Here is a 21,116-nt window from a genome sequence, read left to right as displayed (position 1 = left end):
AGCCCCACGTCAGGCTCCCTGCTCAGCGGGGAGCCTGCTTCTCCCTCTCCCTCTGCTGCTCCCCCTGTTTGTGCTTTCTCTCTGTGTCAAATAAGTAAATAAAATCTTTAAAAAAAACAGAAAAAGTACTTTTCAGAAGTAGAGTGCCACCATTCAGAGGTTAGGCAGATGCACCCTTGTAAAGGGGGGGGTGGGGATCCTGTTAGTCAACCTATAGGGGTCCACCTCCCCAGAAAGATTAGAAGCCTTGTGCTAGCCTTGGCCAGACTACAGTGAGCACTGGCACAGTTGACAGCTGCTGGGGTGTAGACCCTGGCTCTGAAGGCGCCCGCCCAGTGGGCCCTGTAGGCAGGATCCCTTCCCCTGCCCCCCTTGGATCACTCTCCTACGAGGATACAGGAACAAGAAGCGGACGTGCCTTGTGTGTACTAAATGAATTTCGGGCTCACCTACGGTTTGGTGACTTTTGCCCCTTAAGTAAAAACCTGCAGGTTTAAATACAAGCCTTCCGGGATGAAGAGGTTCTAGTTCACTGCACTGATAAATTCATTCTTCGAGATCTTTATTCTTACCCAAAGAGATGAGCACAGGGTCACCAAGTAGCAGTAGGTAGGTGCATATGCATTGTTGAGGTTGAAGCTGTAAGCCTGCATGCTTCTTCCGAACCCCAGTTAAAGCAGCGAGATGTTTAGATCTACTTTTTTGGATCAAAACTGCATTTTTTTTATTTAAAGATTTTTATTTATTTATTTGAAAGAGAATGAGAGACAGAGAGCACGAGAGGGAAGAGGGTCAGAGGGAGAAGCAGACTCCCCACTGAGCAGGGAGCCCGATGTGGGACTCGATCCCGGGACTCCAGGATCATGACCTGAGCCGAAGGCAGTTGCTTAACCAACTGAGCCACCCAGGTGCCCTCAAAACTGCATTTTTAAACAGCTGTATATAACTATTTATAAGCCACATGTAAATTATAAATTCATAAAGTTGCAAAGGTATACCGTGTTTCAATTTGATATCTTTCTTAAAATTTCTTTTATTGATAACCGAGACTCCAAGCATAGTTCCTCTCAGGTGCCCAGATTGTGTGTCCTGGCACCTGCCTCTCTCCCTCTCTGACCAGGACTCTGGGGCTTCATTTTTAGCCTCCACCACAGCCCCCTCAAAGTCTCTCCCTTCCACAAGGCACAGGTCCCTTTTCTAAGAATGCAAGACTCTCCATGACTGACTTCTTTTCTGTCGCAAGGATGTGACTTTCCACTCTCCTGAATAAAAAAAAAAAATCACCCATCCTTTCTCTCTCCCCTTCACATTTCCACTCAAAACTGTTGGCTCAGTGTCACCTCACTCCTTAGGTACCTTTCATCTCCAAAATACTCCAAACCACCCTGTAACTTTCACAGACATTTAACATAGATTACTTAGAAGTCTTTTTAAATAATGTTCTAAATGACATTGAAACCAAGTTCCGTGAAACCAACTCATGGTTGTGCAGAAAACTCTTTTCATTCAACCCTTGCTTTGTATCTTCTTGAATTTCCCTTCTTCCTACTCGAGCTGTCGTAGAAAGCATAACTGATTGATAAGGTGTAATTTGTTTCCTGGGCATTCAGGTCATGGTCCCAGAGTCTGAGTCCCGCATCGGGCTCTCTGCTCAGCAGGGAGCCTGCTTCTCCCTCTCCCTCTGCCTGCCGCTCTGCCTACTTGTGTGCACTCTCTGTCAAATAAATAAAATGTTTAATAAAAAAAAGGTATAGTTTGTTTCATTCTTAATAAATATCCTAAGTTTCTTCAATTGCTGAAATAAAAAGACCCAACTGCCAAATACCACTTATCAGTTCTCATCATACAGATTGGGGTCAGGAGGTTTTCTGCCAGCTATATTTTACTACATCCCCAATATTTGTCTCTTGGAACTTGCCAGAATGTCCAAAAAGGGGGAGAAACAGACTAACTAAAAATTCCATTTCTTTGGATCTAATAGTTGTTCAGTATCTGATCTGTGATACAGTGCTCTGTGTTGTTTTTTTTTTATAGGCATGTTTTCCACAAGTCCTGCGTGGATCCCTGGCTTAGTGAACATTGTACCTGTCCAATGTGCAAACTTAATATTTTGAAGGCCCTGGGAATTGTGGTATGTTTCCTGTATGGTCACTACTTTTTGCATGTGAGCTAGCATCGCACAGGTGGGTGGTTAAGTCTCCCGAGAGAGCGCAGGCTTTCTCTGCCACACGGCCTTTCTTCCACATTCCTTAGACTCCAGCCCGTCTTGGGGAACTCCCAGAAGAGAAGATAAAGAACTGAACTAGTCCACTCAAAAATGTGCTTCCACTGGGTGGTGGAAATACGAAGAATGGCAGTGGAGAGAGGGACGGGCTTTGCTTTCACTCCGGTATTATCTTTTTTTTTTTTTAAGGACTAGAAATACAGATTTTTTTTTTTAAGATTTTATTTATTTATTTGACAGAGAGAGACACAGCGAGAGAGGGAACACAGGGGGAGTGGGAGAGGGAGAAGCAGACTTCCCGCCAAGCAGGGAGCCCGATGCGGGGCTCGATCCCAAGACCCTGGGATCATGATCCTAGCCGAAGGCAGACGCTTAACGACTGAGCCACCCAGGCGCCCCTAGAAATACAGATTTTTTTACTTTGGTCCAGTAGTAAGTTTTTTCTGCATTCAGCATCCTATGAAACTATGTCATCACTGTGTTCCTTTCTCTTGAACCTGGCTTAGCTCCCCGGGGCGTTGGTCAGCTGCAGGCAGCGAAGGTGGGCAGTACCAGCCTGCTGGGGCTTTGGTCCGAGGCCACACCGAGGACACAGTGCTTCATTCAGCTCTGGCCAGACCAGTCAGCACTGACTGACCGAGGGCCTTGGAGACTTCCTACAGGTCTCCCTTAAGAGACCTACCTGTCCAAAATTAACACCTCTTAGAGAAAAATGAAATACTTTCTGATCTCAAGAAAGAGTGGATGAATGATTTCCTTGTGGAACCAGAAGTTTAGTGTGTCCAGCAGATGAACTGCTCCTTTTAGCTTTGCAACCCAAAGCACGTCTAAGGTGTCCTGTTTGAAATGTGCTGCTGCCAGCTGACAAATGAGCGGTCCCAGGTGGCTCCTCCCAGCTCCGGAGATCACGTCAGTGTCACAGTTGAACATAGGGTCACTCCACCTCAGCCCCACTGACACTGTGGACCAGATAATTCCATCGGGGGTGGGGGTGGGGGGCCGTCTTATGCCCTGCAGAGTGTCTCCCGCATCCCTGGCTGCTCCTGAAGGCTAGTAGCATGACTCACCAGGTGCAAGGTCAGAATGTCTCCAGACGTTGCCAAATGTCCCTTGGGGAACTGTCACCCCCGTGGGAAGGGTTTACCATAGAGTGTCTGCCATGATGTCGGGCGTGTGGCAGACGCTTCCGGAAGTATTACCTTGGCCTCTTTTGTTGCCTCCAGCCTTGGTGGTAGTTTGGTTTGTTTGTCTTCAGTCCAGTCTTGGAAGTGCAGACACTTCTCCCTTTTATTTGTAAAGAACATCCTTCTAGAGTCTATTACAAGCTACCATGGTTTTAAATACAAAAACCATAGTAAAGCTCTTCTGCCAGGGTACCGTTCTAAGCATTTTACTTTGGCTGTGGGGTGATCTAGAACAGTTCTTCCGCCAGGAGGCCGTCGTTGTGGGTCGGGTTGGCTGTCACTCCTCCATACTTGTGCCTCTGCCCATCCTCCTTCCCAGCTCTGCTTCCAGCACTCCGTCTGCCAGACCTGAAGGTTCTAGGGAAACCAGATAACTATCATGTTACCCCAGGAGACTTTTCCACCCATTTTTTAGTTGGTAGGCTTTGGCCTCAGAGCAACTCTCTACCTCCTTCAGGCTAGATGCTTAGATTTTGAAACCAATGGTTTACTCAAAGCTCAAAGGTCTTTTCAACGTCGATCTGCTCTTGGTCATGTGTCTAAAGGTAGAAGACATTTAAAAACTGACTGCCAGCTAAATGGGGCATTGCAGAGAAGTTAATAGGAGGAACGCAGTATTTTATGTTCTCTGCTCTCCCTCAACATTAATGGAAGAGCTGGAGTGATGCATTTTCCTGTTTGTCAGCTGTAGAATAATGATAATGACTCCCTCTGCCCATGAGTTACGTCCGCCAGAGGTGGTCGTTTCTTAGTGAAGATGAAATATCCAGTTTCCTCAGCTCTACGATGGATTTCGGTTTTCTTTTGTATCATATTTGGTAGGAAATCATCTGTTTCTTTTAAAGGAAAACTCTTGGGTGAGAAAGGGTAAATGGGGAAAGAAATGAGAGGAAATCACGTGGAAAAAAAACTTGAAGTCTTTTCAACAGGGTGTCAGACATTTAGAATTTTATCAGAGATTTCTTATTCTTCTAAGTCTCTTAATCTGGAAATGTTTTGCAGCCAAATTTGCCATGTACTGATAACGTAGCATTTGACATGGAAAGGCTCACCAGAACTCAGGCCGTTAACCGAAGATCAGCCCTAGGTGACCTCGCCAGCGACAACTCCCTTGGCCTCGAGCCACTTCGAACTTCGGGGATCTCGCCTCTTCCTCAGGACGGAGAGCTCACTCCCAGAACGGGAGAGATCAACATTGCAGTAACAAGTAAGTGGGGCCCCGTACCCAGGCACAGGGTAGGTTTGCCGCTGTGCTTGGTGCGTGTTGACTGCTCCAGAGGGCAGTGGAGGCAGTCACCTTGGCCAGGGAGTTAGTCTGTCACGGAGGAAGCGACAGGTACCTCTGTGAAAACAGGAATTTGGGGAGACAAAACTTTCCTGATAGTAAGGAGCTTGTTTGTGTATAATATATAGGCTGTCTGATAAGTTGTCTCAGTAGCCGTGTAGACACCTGCTTTGATGGCCACCTTGCAGACGGGTGTCTTAAAGGGTCCCACTGGGATGCGACGTGGGGCGTTGTGTTGTGTGACCAGCCGCGAGCACCAGGCTACAGGCAGCTTAGCGGAAACCCAGGGCAGAATCTGAACACACTCCCTAGAGTTGCTTCCTCTGGGGAGACTCGAGACACCCTGTTGCTGCTCACTTCACTTTACGGAGTCTGGGGTCTTGGCACTTCCATCTTTGGGGTCACTGGACGCGGGGCGGGAGAAAAGCCAAAGCGTGATGTGCCTTTAACAAACGCTCTCGCTAGTCTGGGGCATCTGGATGGGTGAAGTGTTGCCGAGGAGAGCCGCGGTGCTCGGAGCTGCTCGGAGTGTGTCGATGGCCGCCCGGGGACAGTGTGCGTGGGCCGGCGGGCATGTGTGTGGGCGGTCACCCTGTCACAAGCCAGCTGTCCCCCTCAGCTCCATCCTCCACGTGGTCTCTCCATCTAACCGCCTCTCTCCAGCCTCCCTGTCAGCACTGTGGTGCTGCCTTGCCCAGTGCGTGCTGTCGCTTGCTGTAGCTTCCAGCCCTCAGCCCCTGCGAGGCCGCGGCGCGGAGAAAGCTGTCATGAAAGATTTTTCCTCCACGTAGTAAGGCTTGAGTGGGGTATTCAATTGAAGTACACGTTTTCCACCGACCAGAGATTAGTAGTCGTCAGCAGTTTCCCAGGTTTTGTTCTATCATTTGTATGAACTCGAGGAGACCTCATTCAGTTATAAAACAAGGAAAAGTATTCTTCATTGCAGTTTGACTCATTTCCTGCCACATCCAGGCGAGTTGTTTTAATTAAAGCTTTTCATGTTTTCAGGTTTTAGGGTGTAGATTTTTTAAACGCTGATCCAGTAGCAATAAAGGAAACAGAGGTTATTTAGCAGTGACTTTTTGTCGGCTCTTCATTGATCGACATTTATTGAGCACCTACTACTACATTCAGTTCTGATCCCATTATAGTCTTTGCAGAAACGTCCTTTCAAAATATTACGTTTTGATGATTAAAAAAAAAAAGTCACTTCCTGTATCAAATGAATCACCTCTAGTGGAATTGACGCATGTTAATAAATACATTCGTGTGGTTAAATTAACCCAAAGCAACCTCTCCTTTTCCCTCACAGCCCTGTAGTGTCTCAGCAAGCACAGCACATTTGCCCGGCATCCCCTGTGCAAGGCACTGTGCTAAGTACCCAGCGGGGTGGGCAGAGCTGACCGGGGCCGGCTGCTGCTGGAGTACCCCGGGGCCCACTGGGGATCGTCATGGTAGTGCTTGCTTCTTTTTGGTTGCTAGTTTTTATAGCCAAAATGCCATACATCTGCGGATGCTCTGTTCAGAATGCAGAAACACACATGTAACTGCAGTTCTAAATCTTAGTCTGCTTATCACGTCTGAAGGTCTCAGAGAAGAAAAAAAGATAAAGAACGAACACCGGGTTAAGCTTCTTGATCCTGATGACCAGTCAGCTCTTAACTTTTTTTAAATGCCAGGGTACATTTTTCCTAACTTAAAATCTTTGCAGGGTAGAAATGGTGAATGTGGTATGGGCTCTGAAATGTTCATTTTTTACTTAAAACCTTAAGAAATTCACTGCACTCGTGAGGAATCTGTAATCCAGGAAGCGGTGGCGGCACTGTTACCAAAAAAGAAAGAGTTTGCTAAGCATTTTAATAATACGAATCAAGATGCTCATAGAACAAACTCATCGTCCTGGAATCCTGAAGAACAGTTCTCAACCTTTTGAAGATCACTACCTGTAAAATCCAATGAAAATATAATCACCTTTTTCTAGAAAAGTTCCCAGGCACACATAGTTTTGCGTATTTGTGGGATTCATGGAAACCAGAGTGAGAAACACTCATGTGACCCATGGCTTTTGCAGATAAACATCTGGTATTCCAAGTATAAATGTCTTCCCGCCGCCTCACTACAGATACAGAGGGGGCTTCGCCGTGTACCACTTGGTTAAACCAGCCCAAGGTAGCATATACTCTGGGAAATATTTTCTAGGTAAGCCTTTCTAGGAAGCCAGGATTGGTTCACAGGTTATTTTTGAGGTTCTCAATAAATAGTGTTTTGGGAAGTTACCTTGACAGTTCAGACTTTGAAAAGAAGGGAAAATACTAACAACGACATCCTGGATTGAGAGAGAGACTAGCTGAAAACCCTAGAGTTCTGGGTACCAGAGCTTTTCAACCCTCTGACGGGCCAGGTACCTGGTGAATCACCTGCTTGACATGGCCAGAGCCGCTTCCGCCGGTGGGGGCGTGAAGGGTAGTCCTTTCCAAGGGACACCAATCAGATGTCCTTTTTGCATAAAGACTGTAAGTAAACCCACGCCTAGGACAAAAGAAAGTAGACTGGAAGGCCAGCCTCCGGACTGCGTGGAGTGCCCTCAAGACCTTTGGGACCCCTACTCCGTATTTATAAGTCTTCCTCTAAGAATGAGTGACACAACTGCGCAGAAGCGACAGAAGGAAGAAGGAAAGGTTATAGAAGTGTGGCAGGTCTACTGTACCGTCATCTAAAGCAGCGATTTTAAAAAATCTCTGCCCACGTGCAACTTGATAGACCTCTTTCTCCTGCGAGCTTTTTGGTGGCCATGCTCCTCACAGACCTCAGGACCTTAACTGGAAGAAATGTTTGGGCCGCGCTTTCCTTTCTCCCTTGCAGCTCTCACCACTACTTCCACTAACCTTCTCCAGTTAGTAGCTCTCTGGCAAACCTCCTCCTGCTTCACCTCCTTGGGCCAGTCTTGGCTTACACCTCCGTTGACGTCTGCTTCGTTGCATTTGAGGGAAATGTTGACATCAAGTTGACTTAAGTCTTCTCCCCAGAGTGATTTCCTCCCTTTCCTTTGTCAACAGAAGAATGGTTTATTATTGCCAGTTTTGGCCTCCTCAGTGCCCTCACACTCTGCTACATGATCATCAGAGCCACAGCTAGCTTGAATGCTAATGAGTAAGTAACCAGTTATTTTTTGGATTGCATGTACCAGATGACCCCAAGAAAACTTGTAGAGTAATTTTCATAAAGATGGTGAAAATTGGCTTCCACCGGTTTCGTACTGATCCTGATGAGATCATACCTAGCAAAGTAATGCATTTCGTGACCATGTATTTGTAGTCAGTACACAGATCGGGAGGTCACCTTGCTCAGCAACAGCAGCTCCCTTGAGAAAAGATCTAGGGGCTTCCGTTAGCCACAGGCTTAGAGCACAGCAGCCGTGTGACGCAGACACCAAGGGCGCCCGTACAGTCACGGTGTAAAGAAGGTCCATGTCCTGATCATTGGCAGGAATAGTCCCACTTTCCTGTGTGCCCACCAAACTTTACCCGGATCCTTACGTACTTAGCTTTTGACGGAACACGGGCACCCTGGCCTGGGGCAAGGGACAGTGACTTGGATGTGTAGCCCGCAAGAAAGAAGCAATCAGCAAGACCCGCTGTTTCCAGAGATTGGGAAGACTGTCAGGGACTGTTGGGAAAACAAAATAAGTGTCATCTGTATTTCCGTGGGGCAAAATGAGGACCAGAGGGCAGGGGACAGGAAGGCGAATTTCATCTCAGTGAAAGGAAGACCATCTGTCAGCGAGGCCCCCCCACCAGAGACGGTTTGCCGTGGGGAGAGCTCAGGACGAGGCGTGCAGGCGGATGCCATGCATTACCTCTCAGGGCTGCTGGAGGTCAGAGGTTTTCCAGAGTAGGCGAAACTGGGCTAGCGGGCTGTTGAGGTCCATTTTGATCCAGTGATTTTCCAGGAGTTGCTTTCCACAGGGCTAAGGTACAGGAAAGGTTTTTGGTTTTGTTTTGTTTTAAATTTAGGGTGTTTACTGTAAGGTGTTATTTAGTCCTTTCTTTTACCGGTATTCACGAAAACTCATTGGAGATAAAAGTGTCCCTAGGACGCAGCCCGGATATGGACCTCATGTGGCACAGGGGGAATTCATGTGCTCTCCACACACACTTATGTCCTGGTGTCTTAACAGATGAATAATAACCGGCCAAGCCCATGTAATTGATTTAATTGAACACTCATTGTCCAGCTGTGAAAACAAATGGGCAAGTAACCTCCAGTTACAGTGACGTGATTTTATCATCTCTAACCTGACCTGTTGGCTCGATACTTGTAAGAAGTGCCCGTGGGCACACCTGGCCCCTAGCACACATTGGGAGGATGCCCGGGTCAGTTGGCATCCTTCAGCCTGCAGCGGAGTAGTCTTGGCTGCTCATCCAACAGGTCAACCCGGCTGATGCAGGTTGACTTCAACATAACACAGTGTTCATTGCTCAGACCCTAGAATCAGACGTAACCTGGATTTGACTCTCTGTTCTTCCATTTTCTGCTTGGGAGACCTGGGCAGCTATATTTCTCGGGAAGTTCATTTTAGTTATGCAGAAAACAAGAATAATGGCAGGCATACATCATAGGTTGTACGAAGTAACATATAAAGTGCTTAGCACAGTGCCTGGTACATTTTAAGTGCTCAATAAATGTTAGCTGAACAGTTCCACTGAGAATCTTCCAAAGTCCTGTGAACGAGATGACCATCCATCTGCCTCTATCATTTGGCAAATGAATTTCATTTTCTTCCATGAAATAATACAGAATCACCAGAGCTCTGTGAGTCCTGTGATTCAGACCTCAGTTTGGAGGGAAATACTGATTTCACCTGCAGTCACCTCTTTTGCTTATTCTCACAGTGACCCCATCAGACTAGATGATGGTGTGAGTCCACTCCTTAAACCTCACAAATGAGTGAAAGCCAATTACAGCGAATAGAGACACTCTGGGCACTTGTAGAGAACTATTAAGTGATCTAATGGTCGTCTCGCTGCCACCCAGGATCTGCCAGATGCTCAGGTCATGCGTCAGGTGTTTTAGAGAAGGTTCAGTAGACATGTTACCTTTTAGAAATCAAAGTCCCTGGGCCATAATATTTCGATTCCACGCATAGATGCCTGCATGACTCAGTCCAAGCACTAATCTTAGATCCATGTCTTAGGCCAACCCTTCTCGCATTAGCCTGTGTAGAGGGTTGATACAGCAGTTGTTCATCCAGATATTATTTCTGTGCCTTCAGTCAGAACTACTCTGAAGGACGATTTTCATGATCCCATGGAGAGAGAGAGAGGGAGAGAGTGTGTGTGTATGTGTGTGTGTGTGTGGACATATGGATGCATGAAAGAATGGTCACCAAAATATGAATGGTTATTGTCTTAATTTAGTAGCATTTTGGGTGATGTTTTTCTCTCCTATTGTGCTTTTATGTGTTGACTTTTTTATATAACATGAATTACTTAAGATTTTAAAGGCCATTTCAATTGTGGAGGATAAAAGAAAGACAGTCACTCTTACTCAGTGTCTCCTTCCCAAGAATGTTGATGAAAAATCCCTAGGTGATTTTAATTCCAGAGAAAAGTCTATATTAGCAAATAAATCTATAATTATTCTTCATTAATGAATTCTTTAAAATCCATCTTACCTCCCTTTTTGCCTTTACCAAAAACTTACAGCCAAAATGAGATTGCCTTTTCAATCGAATTGCTGTTTTAATTTCCTAGGTGACCTCATCCATGTGTGAGATAGTCTGTAGGAGTAGAATTCCATTTTCTCCCATGTGAGCGATTTATCTTGGAAGTTGCTAGTAAAATTTACCTCTCCACATATTACCTTCTATCCTAGTTTACTCTTCTGACAGCGTTGCACTGAACTTGTGTATTGTGATTGCAGCAAGACCTTGACCCAGTCTAGTCACTGGTGAAAGCCTGTGGGCAAGAGGCAGCAGTGCGGGCCACGTGTAAGAGCAGGCCCGGGGAGGCCGGGCGCATGCAGCGCCGCCCCGCTGGGGGTCAAGGCACGGCCTCCTCCCTCACCACTCTCTGCACCTGCACCGTTACCCAGGGCTTGACACTGTTGTCTGATCTGAAGTCAGACCCCTTCTGGTGTGTCGAAACACTATTGAAATACTCAACCGTGACTAATTGTGCTTTAATTTTTTTTGACACGGCAAACAAATCTAGTGAATGTTGAGGCTTGGCAGGTATAAACAGGATAGTAGTCAAAGAAGCAAATACACGCAAGGTAAATACATTTATCATCTTCTCATACCCCGTTTCTTAGTACTTAAGTAGGCAAGGTTAGTGAACTTCAGTTCCCAAAGGAGGTTTGCTGCTCTACTTCAGTATTCAGAAAACCTCGTTAGATCCCAGCGTTTACCAGCTTACATTTGTATCAGTCCGTTTTTCCCTCAACATAAGAAAAGTAAATGTTTTCATTGTTGTTTTTATTTGAGGCACAAGTTGTGAGACAAGGAAGGTGATGTAGGCGGATTTTGAGCTGAATGGGAGGTTGGCTTAGGTATCCTCCACCGTGTCCTTTCTCAGTTCCTCGGTTCTGATTCCTAGAACTCGTGCCCGAGGATCTGCCCAGGAGTAAAACCCAGACATTCAGGATCCAAAATCGTCTCAGCAGGAGGAAGTGAACCTGACACGGTTCATGTACAATAACTGGAACAAATGTAAAATCCTGTAGCATAACCCGAGGCCAGGAAACCCTAACTCTGCCCCTGGTCAGAGTCGTCCCCACCAGTATGCCCGGGGAGCCGGCTCCCCGGGCATACTGGCGCAGTGATAGAAACTTATAAGCCCCATCAAAGGAATGATGTTTCTGTTTTACTCTCTTTTCAGTATTTCTGAATTGTTCTGCTCACACTCTTCTTTTTTTTTTTAATTTTATTTATTTGAGAGAGAGAATGAGAGAGAGAGAGCACGAGAGGGAAGAGAGTCAGAGGGAGAAGCAGACTCCCCGCCGAGCAGGGAGCCCGATGCGGGACCCGATCCCGGGACTCTAGGATCATGACCCGAGCCGAAGGCAGTCGCCCAACCAACTGAGCCACCCAGGCGCCCCTCTTCTTCTTTTTTTTTTTTTTTAAGGTTTATTTATTTTGGAGAGAGAGAGCATGAGAGCGAGCAGGGAGGGGTAGAAGGAGAGGGGGAGAGAGAGAATTTCAAACACCCTGACACAGGGCTCGATCTCACGACCCTGAGATCATGACCTGAGCTGAAACCAAGAGTCGATGCTCAACCAACTGAGCCCCCCAGGCGCCCCATTCTGCTCACACTCTTAAGAGTAACATTGACATATTTCAGTATAAAAGGATCTGAAAACATCATCATTTCGATGCCTTGGGGATGCTTGGCTTAGAAGAGAGGAGTTGAGGGTGATGTGAGCAATGTCTTCAAATATCTGAAGGGCTCCCAGAGATGATGAGAACAGCTACTGTTCACTGAGCGCCTCCCAACAACTTACTCCTGGGTGCAACCCCGTGTGACACTCATCAGAGCCCCGTGGGGACTAGCTAGTGCATACAGAGGGTGGTCTTATTGCGTAGTTCGGGAGCTCTGCAGGCATCCACAGGGAGGTAGAGCACCACTGAAGACAAAGAAGACCTTTGTGCCGGTCAGCAGTGTCCATCCATGACATGGGATGCCTTGAAAGCTAGCGAGTTGCCAGGATCTGCTTATGCAGACAGAAACGAGCCACGAGGCTGGCGCGGTTTGGAGGCAAACCCTGCGGCCAGTGGAGGTCAGAGGCTCCTTCCAGTTCTGAGAGCTCCTCTTCGCTTGTCTGTCCTAAATGGTCCTTTCCTAGGACGGGAAGCATTGCGTGCCCTGGCAGCTGGCTGCCTCTTTTAGAACCTTAAGTATCAAAACCAGTGATTTTTAAGTTTTTTTTTTTTTTAACCACCTGCCGCTGTAAGAACTGCATTGTACATTGGGACACGTATCCACACGTGTGTAACTGAAACAGGCTTCACAGATCTTTTCCTGAGCATGTGCAGTATCCGCTGATCTCTTCTCTGCACCTTGTTGTTAAGGCTGGTCAGGAACTCCACATTGCTCTCACGGCCCAGCAATAGGCGGTTTAAGAAACGCAGATCTGAAACATTCTGAATTTCTGGTTCTCAGCCAAGTACCTCTGGCTTCCCCCAGCACCCATCGTGGATTGTTTTTCCGAGGCAGCCTTCCTTGTATTGATGCCCGCGAAGCTTTGAACTTGCCCCTGGTTTAATCATGAATCCACTTCCTTCTGTTAGTATTGACTTCTCCTTTTAGCCACTCCGAGCATAAGATACAGAAAATAACCCAGGGCCCAGAGGGGCTGGGGGACCCCCTGAGAAATGCCATAGGAAGAGGGGCATTGTGTTCAAACCCGTGTCTCTGGATCCACCTCTTTACTCTGCTTGTCTGTGACTACTCCAGAGAGACATTTAAGGGTTCCACATCACATGGTGGAAGAGGGCAGTTGGCTTTCTGGAAACGTGATGACACGAAGATTAAAGGCAGTGGGGACCGCTGATGGGACTTCTGCCCTGTCTCCGTCGCAGTCTTTCTGGTACCTTTAATCTTGTGGCTGCCATAGTTTATAGTTCCTTAGAAGAGCAGCCAAACGAAGTAAGTGTAAAAATCTCGACGCACCCACTGGAAGTTCTGACCTCTAATATCTGATTTCTCTGAGGAAGTTTTATAAAATCAGTGCATTATCTTTAGCAGGGCTGAAGGAACAACCCGGTCCAGAGCTCTGTGTGAAGTTGTGAATGGCCTTCCTGTCAGGCCTCTCGTTCATTCAGTGTCCCCAGCAGCCCCCCAGGCGCCAGGCCTTGCCCTGCAGGGTGCTGTGGGGAAGGGGCGGCCGTGCGCAGGGCCCAGGCTTACGGCACCCTCCGAAGGGACAGGAGAGCCTGCGGACTGAGCACAGGCTCGGGGTCATACAGATGCCGCGGCACTGCTGCTCTGGTCCCGGCGGGTCAACAGAGGCTTCCTGGAGGGGGTGACTCAGGAACCAGGCCGGGCATTAGGGCACAAAGAGGAAAAGGCAGAGCAGGTTCAGGGAGTTGGGGTTTGATGTGTCGGCTGGAAGCGGTGGTTGTCGGTAGACCGACTGCAGAATTTGGACTGGGTTCTTGCAAACAGCCAGTAGCGCGTAAGGCTTCTCAGCAAAAAAGAGGATTCCTGTCGCAAGAAGTTGCTCTGGCTGGTAGAGACCGGAGGCAGGAAGATGGGTTAGGTGGAAATGTGGAGCTGAAAAGGAGGAAGTCAGGGGGAGGAGAGGAAATCAAGAGGTGCTGGAGAGTTGTGCGATGACCAGAGATGAAGCAGTCAGGAACATGGATCTGGAAGTGAGCAGAGAGAAGAGAAAGCACCACTGAAGACATGAATTGGGAACCAAGGAAGTGAACCAGCTGTGCAAGGCTTCGGGGAGCTAGGGCAGTCCCATAGAGCCAGGCTCGGGGTAGGGGGGTGGGCAGCGTTAGCCCAAGACCCCAGGCTCCGTCAGGCTCCTGATTGAGGGACATGCGCGCATGCAGTCTGGGCTAGTCCGGTGAGAGAGCCGCACCCCCTGGAAGTCTGTACTCTGCAAAGTTCATTCCACAGTAAAGACTGACATTCTTGTTTGAGGCATAAAGGGGGATCCTATTGCAAAGACACAGATGTAGATTTCAGGACACGCAGCCCTGAGAACATGCGTTCAAACCAAGAAAAGTTGTAAATTGTATGATAACTGTCCCTGCATTGTTAAACAAGCTGCTGTTAGCCTGGGCTTTTCCCTGCAGTCCTTTTGGGAGGACACACACACCTGTAAGGTCACTGAGCCACTTGACCACAGATGTGAAGCTGCTGAGTTCAGGAAAATGCCAGGGGCTGACTAGCTTTACCCACTGGGGCTAGGAAGTAGTTGGGGACAGGCCCCAGGCCACCCTTGAGTGAGGATCACTTTCTCTGTTATTTTAAAATACTGGCAACTCCCCTTTAACTAATTCTTGACCTCTGTCTTTTTTTTTTTCCTTTCATTCCACAGGGTAGAGTGGTTTTGAAGAAGAAAAAAAAACTGCTTTCTGACTGATTGCCTTGAAGGAAAAAAGAACCTATTTTTGTGCATCATTTACCAATCATGCCACACAAGCGTTTATTTTTAGTACATTTTATTTTTTCATAAAATTGCTAATGCCAAAGCTTTGTATTAAAATAAATAAATAATAAAATAAAAAGACCGTGTCGTCGAGTATTCTTGACCCACTCGTGTCCAGAAGGCCGACCTGGAGATCCCATACCCAGATTTCACATGCGTGTGTTTCGGAGACAGAATGTACTCATGAGTACCCCCCGGACAGTGACGCTGTTGGCATTTTCACCTGGGCCCCTGCTGCGCTCCAGTATGACCAGACCATGGGCATGTCCTGCGCAGTGACGCATGCCCAGGCCGTCAGTGGGGTTACTCCGTCTCACTTTCTTCAGGGTCAGCGTCCTCTGAGAATCTCTTGCTCCTTCATCAGCCCCATGGCAGCAGGGACATTTAGCCATGTGGCTCACCGCTGTGTCCCCCGTGCCTGGTAGGGTGCTTTGCACATAGTAAGTGCTCAATAAATATTGGTGGGATGAAGGAATGAGTCTAAGGGAAATTTCCCAGAATACACCCTGATTAGTAATAAGTTATATCTGTCCGAGATGGGTTTCCACCTGGTTTTAAAAAACAGCAGATTCTAAAAAGTTGAAAGAGAACAATTTGACAAGTGTAAATGAGATATTTTTTGCTGTATTGAGGAAACTGTTGAAATATTTTATGTTCTATTGAATTCTATGCTTGAAGGATCATCCATATGTGTGAAGATTTTGAGCAAAGAATTCTCTACCTTTTACTTCAGCATCCCTGAGAGATGAGAACTTACTCCCACTGGTAATGGGTTCACTACCGCAGTCATTCTCCGATTGGTAGGGGGTTGATTTTTATCTTTTCGATTGAGATATAATTCAGATACCATAAGAATTTACCCTTGTGAAGGATAAGCCTTTTCAGTGGTTTTTAGCATATTCATGAGGTCATGCAACCATCACAACTGCCTAATTCCAGAACACTTGCATCACCCCCAAAAGAAGCCCTGTACCCATGAACAGTAACCTCTCACCCCTCCCATCCCCCTCCCATCCTGGAAAGCACAGATCTGCTCTCTCTCTTTCTGGATCTACCCATTTCTGGACATTTCATAGAAATGGAATCCTACAGGGGCGCCTGGGTGGCTCAGTCGTTAAGCGTCTGCCTTCGGCTCAGGTCGTGATCTCAGGGTCTTGGGATCGAGGCCCACATCGGGCTCCCTGCTCGGTGGGAAGTCTGCTTCTCCCTCTCCCTCTCCCTCTGCTTGTGTTCCCTCTTCTCGCTGTGTCTCTCTCTGTCAAATAAATAAATAAAATCTTTTAAAAAAAAAAAATGGAATCATACAGTATGTAGCCCTTTGCGTCTGGCTCCTTTCACGTAGGAGAACATCTTCAAGTTCTCCCATGTTGTAGCATGAATGACGTTCATTCTTTTTTGTGGCTGACTAATATTCCATCGTATGGACACATACCACATTTTGTTCGTCCACTCATCCAGTGATGGACATTCGTTTCCACCTCTTGGCTGTCATGACTTATGCTGCTGTGAACATCAGTGGACAAGTTTCTGTGAACGTTGTCTTTTCCGTTCTCTTGGGTCTGTCCCTAGGAGTGGAATTGCTGGGTCATGTGGTAGCTCTGACTTGTTGAAAAACGGCCAAAGTGTTCTCCAAAGCAACTGCAGTTTCACGTTCCCACCAGCCGTGTACAAAGGTTCCAGTTTCTCCACATCCTCACTAGCACTTACTATTTTCCTTTTTAAATTTTTTAAATTTTTTGGTTAAGCGACTGCCTTCGGCTCAGGTCATGATCCTGGAGTCCCAGGATCGAGTCCCACATCAGGCTCCCTGCTCAGCAGGGAGTCTGCTTCTCCCTCTGACCCTCTTCCCTCTTGTGCTCTCTATCTCATTCTCTCTCTCTCTCAAATAAATAAATAAAATCTTTAAAAAAATAAAAATAAAACCATCTCGTTATGGTTTTGATTTGCATTTCCCTAATGACTAATGATGTTGGGCAGCTTTTCATGTGTTTGTTGGCCCCTTGAATGTCTTTAGAGAAAAGTCTATTTGAGTCCTTTGCCCATTTTTTTTAATTGGGTGGTCTTTTTGTTGTTGATTTGTAAGCATTCTTTATATATTCTAGATTACTAGGCCCTTATCATATATATATAATTTACAAATATTTTATCCTATTCTTTAAGTTGTTCACTTTCTTGATAGTATCTTTCAAAATACAAGTTTTTAATTTTGATGGAGCCCAGTTTATCTGTTTTTTTCCTTTGGTTTGTGTTTTAGAGATCATATCTGAGAAACCATTGCCTAATTCAAGGTGACAAAACCTTCCAACAGTTTTATCATTTAGTTCGTATATTTGGGTCTTTGACCCATTTTGAGTTAATATATGTATATTAACCTTCATTCTTTGCATTTGTCCCAGTACCATTCGTTGGACAAATTATTCTTTCCCCACATTGAGTGGTCTTGGTACCCTGGTCAAAACTCAGTTAAGCATAATATATGAGTTTACTTCTGGACTCTCAATTCTGTTCCACTGGTCTCCCTTTCTGTCTTTGTGCCAGTATCACATGATACTGATTACTGTTGCTTTGTAGAAAGTTTTAAAATTGGGAAGTGTGACTCCTCCCAACTTTGTTCTTTTTCAGGAGTGTTCTGGCTATCCAGGATGCATTGCGTTTCCATATAAATTTTAAGCTCAGTTTTTCAGTCTATGCAAAAATGCCAGCTGGCATTTTGACAGGGATTATGCTGAATCTGCAGATCATTTTAGGTAGTAGTGTCATCTTAATATTAAGTCTTTTGGGGTGCCTGGGTGGCTCAGTTAAGCATCCATCTCTTGTTCTCATCTCTGGTCTTGATCTCAGGGTTGTAAGTTCAAGTCCATGCTGGATGTGGAGCCTACTTAAAAAAAATTTTTTTAGGGGTGCCTGGGTGGCTCAGTTGTCAAGGGTCTGCCTTCGGCTCAGGTCATGATCCCAGAGTCCTGGGATCAAGCCCCGCATCGGGCTCCCTGCTCCTCAGGAAGCCTGCTTCTCCCTCTCCCACTTCCCCTGCTTGTATTTCCTCTCTTGCTGTGTCTCTGTCTGTCAAATAAATAAATAAAATATTTTTAAAAAGTTAAATTTTTTTAGTTAAAAATAGATATATTGGGGCGCCTGGGTGGCTCGGTCAGTTAAGCGTCTGACTTCGGCTCAGGTCATGATCTCAGGATCCTGGGATCGAACCCCGCTCCAGGCTACCTGCTCAGCAGGGAGTCTGCTTCTCCCTCTCCCTCCCCCTTTCTGCGCCTCACCCCACTCATGCTCTCTCTCTCTGTCTCTCTTTCAAATAAATAAAATCTTTTAAAAATAGTAAGTCTTTCAATCCATGAACAAAGGATGTCTTCCTCCATTTATTTAATTTCTCTAGAAATACGACTGATTTTTGTACATTGATCTTTTATTCTTACAACCTTGCTGAACTCGTTTACTAAGTCTAATAGTCTTTTAGTGGATGCCTTAAAATTTTCTATATAAAAGGTCATCTCTTCATCAAATAGAGATAGTTTTAACTTCTCTCTTTCCAATCTGGATGGCTTTTATTTTCTTGCTTAATTGGCCCTGGCTAGACCCTCCATTAGTAGAATGTTCAAGAGAAGTAGGAGCAAATAGATATCCATGTGTTGTTTCTGATCTTGCAGGGGAAGCTTTCAGACTATGGTGTTAGCTGTGGGATTTTCATAGATGCCCTTTATCAGACTGAAAAAGTTCCCTTCTATTTCTAGCTTACTGAGTGTTTTTATCATGGGTTTTGGATTTTGTCAAATGCTTTTTCTATGCCTATTGTGATGATTGTGTGGGTTTTGTCCTGTATCATATTAATATGGTATATCGTATTGATCAATTTTCATGTGTTGAACCAACCTTGCATTCCTGGGATAAATCCCAATTGGTCACAATGGGATTATGTTTTTATATGTTGCAGATTTAAGGCTGCTGGTATTTGCTGAGGATTTATGCATACTCATAAGAGGTATTGGCCTGTAATTTTCTTGTGATGTCTCTCTGGCTTTAGTATCCGTGTAATGCTGGCCTCATATAATGAATTATGAAGTAATTCCCCCTCTGCTGTATTTTGAAAAAGTTTGAGGATTGGTGTTAATTCTATATAATTATTTGGTAGAATTCACTAGTGAAACCATCTGGCCCTGGACTTTTCCCTGTGGGAAGGTTTTTGATTGCTGACTCTCTCTCTCTCTTTACCAGTTATAGGTCTATTTATATTTTCTATTACTAATTAAGTCAGTTTCTATAGTTTTATCTTGGTAGTAATTTGTCCATTTCATCAAGGTTGTCTCACTCATTGGCATACAACTGTCTGTAAGATTCCCTTATAATCTTTTTATTCCTGCAATGTTGGTAGTAATGTCCCCTCTTTCATTCCTGATTTTAGTAACTTGAGTCTTCTTTTTTACCTAGTCAATCTAGCTAAAGATTTGTAAATGTTGACCTTTTCAAAGAACTAACTTTTGGTTTCATTGATTTGCCTATTGTTCTATTCTCTATTTCATTAATTTTTGCTCAGATCTTTGTTATTTTCTTCCTCTGCTAGCTTTGGGTCTATTTTTTTATTTTTATTTTTTCTTAAAGTAGAAAGTTAGGTTATTAATTTCAGGTCTTTCTTACAAGCATTTACAACTATAAGTTTTATCTAAGCACAATTTTGCCCATCCATAAGTTTTGGTATGTTGTGGTTTTGTATCATTTATCCTAGAGTATTTTCTACTTTCCCCTGTGATTTCTCTTTTGACCCACTGGTTATTTAGGAATATGTTATTTAAACCCCACATGTTGGAGTGCCTGCGTAGCTCAGTTGGTTAAGCGTCCAACTATTGATTTCAGCTCAGGTCGTGATCTCGGGGTTGTGGGATCAGGCTCCTCATTGGGCTCCACATTCAGTGCCGAGTCTGCATGTCTTTCTCCCTGTGATCCTCCCTTCACTTGTGCTCACTCTCTCTCTCTCAAATAAATTAAATCTTAAAAAAAATACGTTTCTGAATTTCCAAAATTTCGTTCTCTTATAGGTTTCTAATTTCATTACCTTGTGGTGGGAGAACATACCTTTGTATGATTTTGATCATTTTAAATACATTTAGGCTTGTTTTATGGCCTGACATATGGTCTATCCTGGAGAATATTGCATGTGCACCTTGAGAAAAATATATATTCTGCTATTGAATAGCGTTCTCTGTAATGTCTGTTAGGTCTAGCTGGTTAATAGTGTTGTTCAGATCTTCTTGTTCCTCTTTTATCTGCTATATAGTTCTATTATTGAAAATGGAGGGGCGCCTGGGTGGCTCAGTTGGCTAAGTGACTGCCTTCGGCTCAGGTCATGATCCTGGAGTCCCGGGATTGAGTCCCACATTGGGCTCCCTGCTCAGCAGGGAGTCTGCTTCTCCCTCTGACCCTCTTCCCTCTCGTGCTATCTCTCATTCTCTCTCTCTCTCAAATAAATAAATAAAATCTTTAAAAAGAAAAAAAGAAAATGGGGGGCGCCTGGGTGGTTCAGTTGGCTAAGCGTCTGCCTTTAGCTCAGGTCATGATCCTAGGGTCCTGGGATTGAGCCCCTCATTGGGCTCCTTGCTTGGTGGGGAGCCTGCTTTTCCCTCTCCTTCTGCCTGCCGTTCCCTGTGCTTGTGCTCTCTCTCTCTCTCTCTCTCTCTCTCTCTCTCTCTCTCTCTGTTAAATAAATAAATAAAATCTTAAAAAAAAAAAAAAAAGAAAGTGGGGGATTGAAGGCTCCAGTGATTATTATTGAATTTTCTGTTTCTCCCTTCAGTTGTGTAAGTTTTTGTTTTATGTATTCTGGGGCTCTGTTGTTAGCTACATATGGGGTTAAAGGATTCCTAGAAGCTGCAGAGGTTATTCAGTACATCTTTATCCCTTGAGATTGACTGGTTCAGTGGCTCTCCTGATATTTCCAGCCAGCTCTGTGCTAGACAGTTCAGCTGAGTGTTTGACCTTACTCTCTTGAGTGGGCTGTGTTGAGGTTGGCTTCTTCCTCAATAGATTTTCATAAATTAGTAGGATAGTTCCTCCCCACCTCACTTTATTCCAGTGAAAATTAACCTAGTTTGTTCTCTTTGCTCTCCTTCCCATTTATGGTGAGTTCTTACTTTCCTTCATCAGCAGTCAGGAGATGTAGGACTGTTTAATGACCATGCCACAGTCTCTGTTAGTGTACTTTCACCCTTTTCACATTATTTCAAACCCTAGCAGAGAGTAAGACTTTTTTTAAATAGTAGGG

At 45.3% G+C, this 21,116-nt stretch overlaps 1 protein-coding gene across 3 annotated transcripts in view; it reads left to right on the top strand.

Moving 5' to 3' along the window:
• Positions 1 to 21,116, top strand: part of RNF130 (ring finger protein 130) — a 137,670-nt gene that overhangs the window by 95,818 nt on the left and 20,736 nt on the right. Inside the window, exons 6-9 of one of the 3 annotated variants that reach the window (XM_027605269.1) lie at positions 2,035 to 2,131; positions 4,411 to 4,615; positions 7,750 to 7,843; positions 14,744 to 14,933. In XM_027605269.1, the coding sequence (XP_027461070.1) occupies positions 2,035 to 2,131; positions 4,411 to 4,615; positions 7,750 to 7,843; positions 14,744 to 14,759 (412 nt within the window). In that variant the 3' untranslated portion in view covers positions 14,760 to 14,933. Of the gene's footprint in view, positions 1 to 2,034; positions 2,132 to 4,410; positions 4,616 to 7,749; positions 7,844 to 14,743; positions 14,934 to 21,116 lie in introns of those variants that run through there. The other 2 variants (XM_027605271.1, XM_027605270.2) reach the window with 2 other exon arrangements.

This window comes from Zalophus californianus, chromosome 5, assembly GCF_009762305.2.
Source record: "Zalophus californianus isolate mZalCal1 chromosome 5, mZalCal1.pri.v2, whole genome shotgun sequence".
In the NCBI taxonomy this organism is placed as follows: Eukaryota; Metazoa; Chordata; class Mammalia; order Carnivora; family Otariidae; genus Zalophus; species Zalophus californianus.
This window is presented reverse-complemented; position numbering and strand designations above follow the sequence as displayed.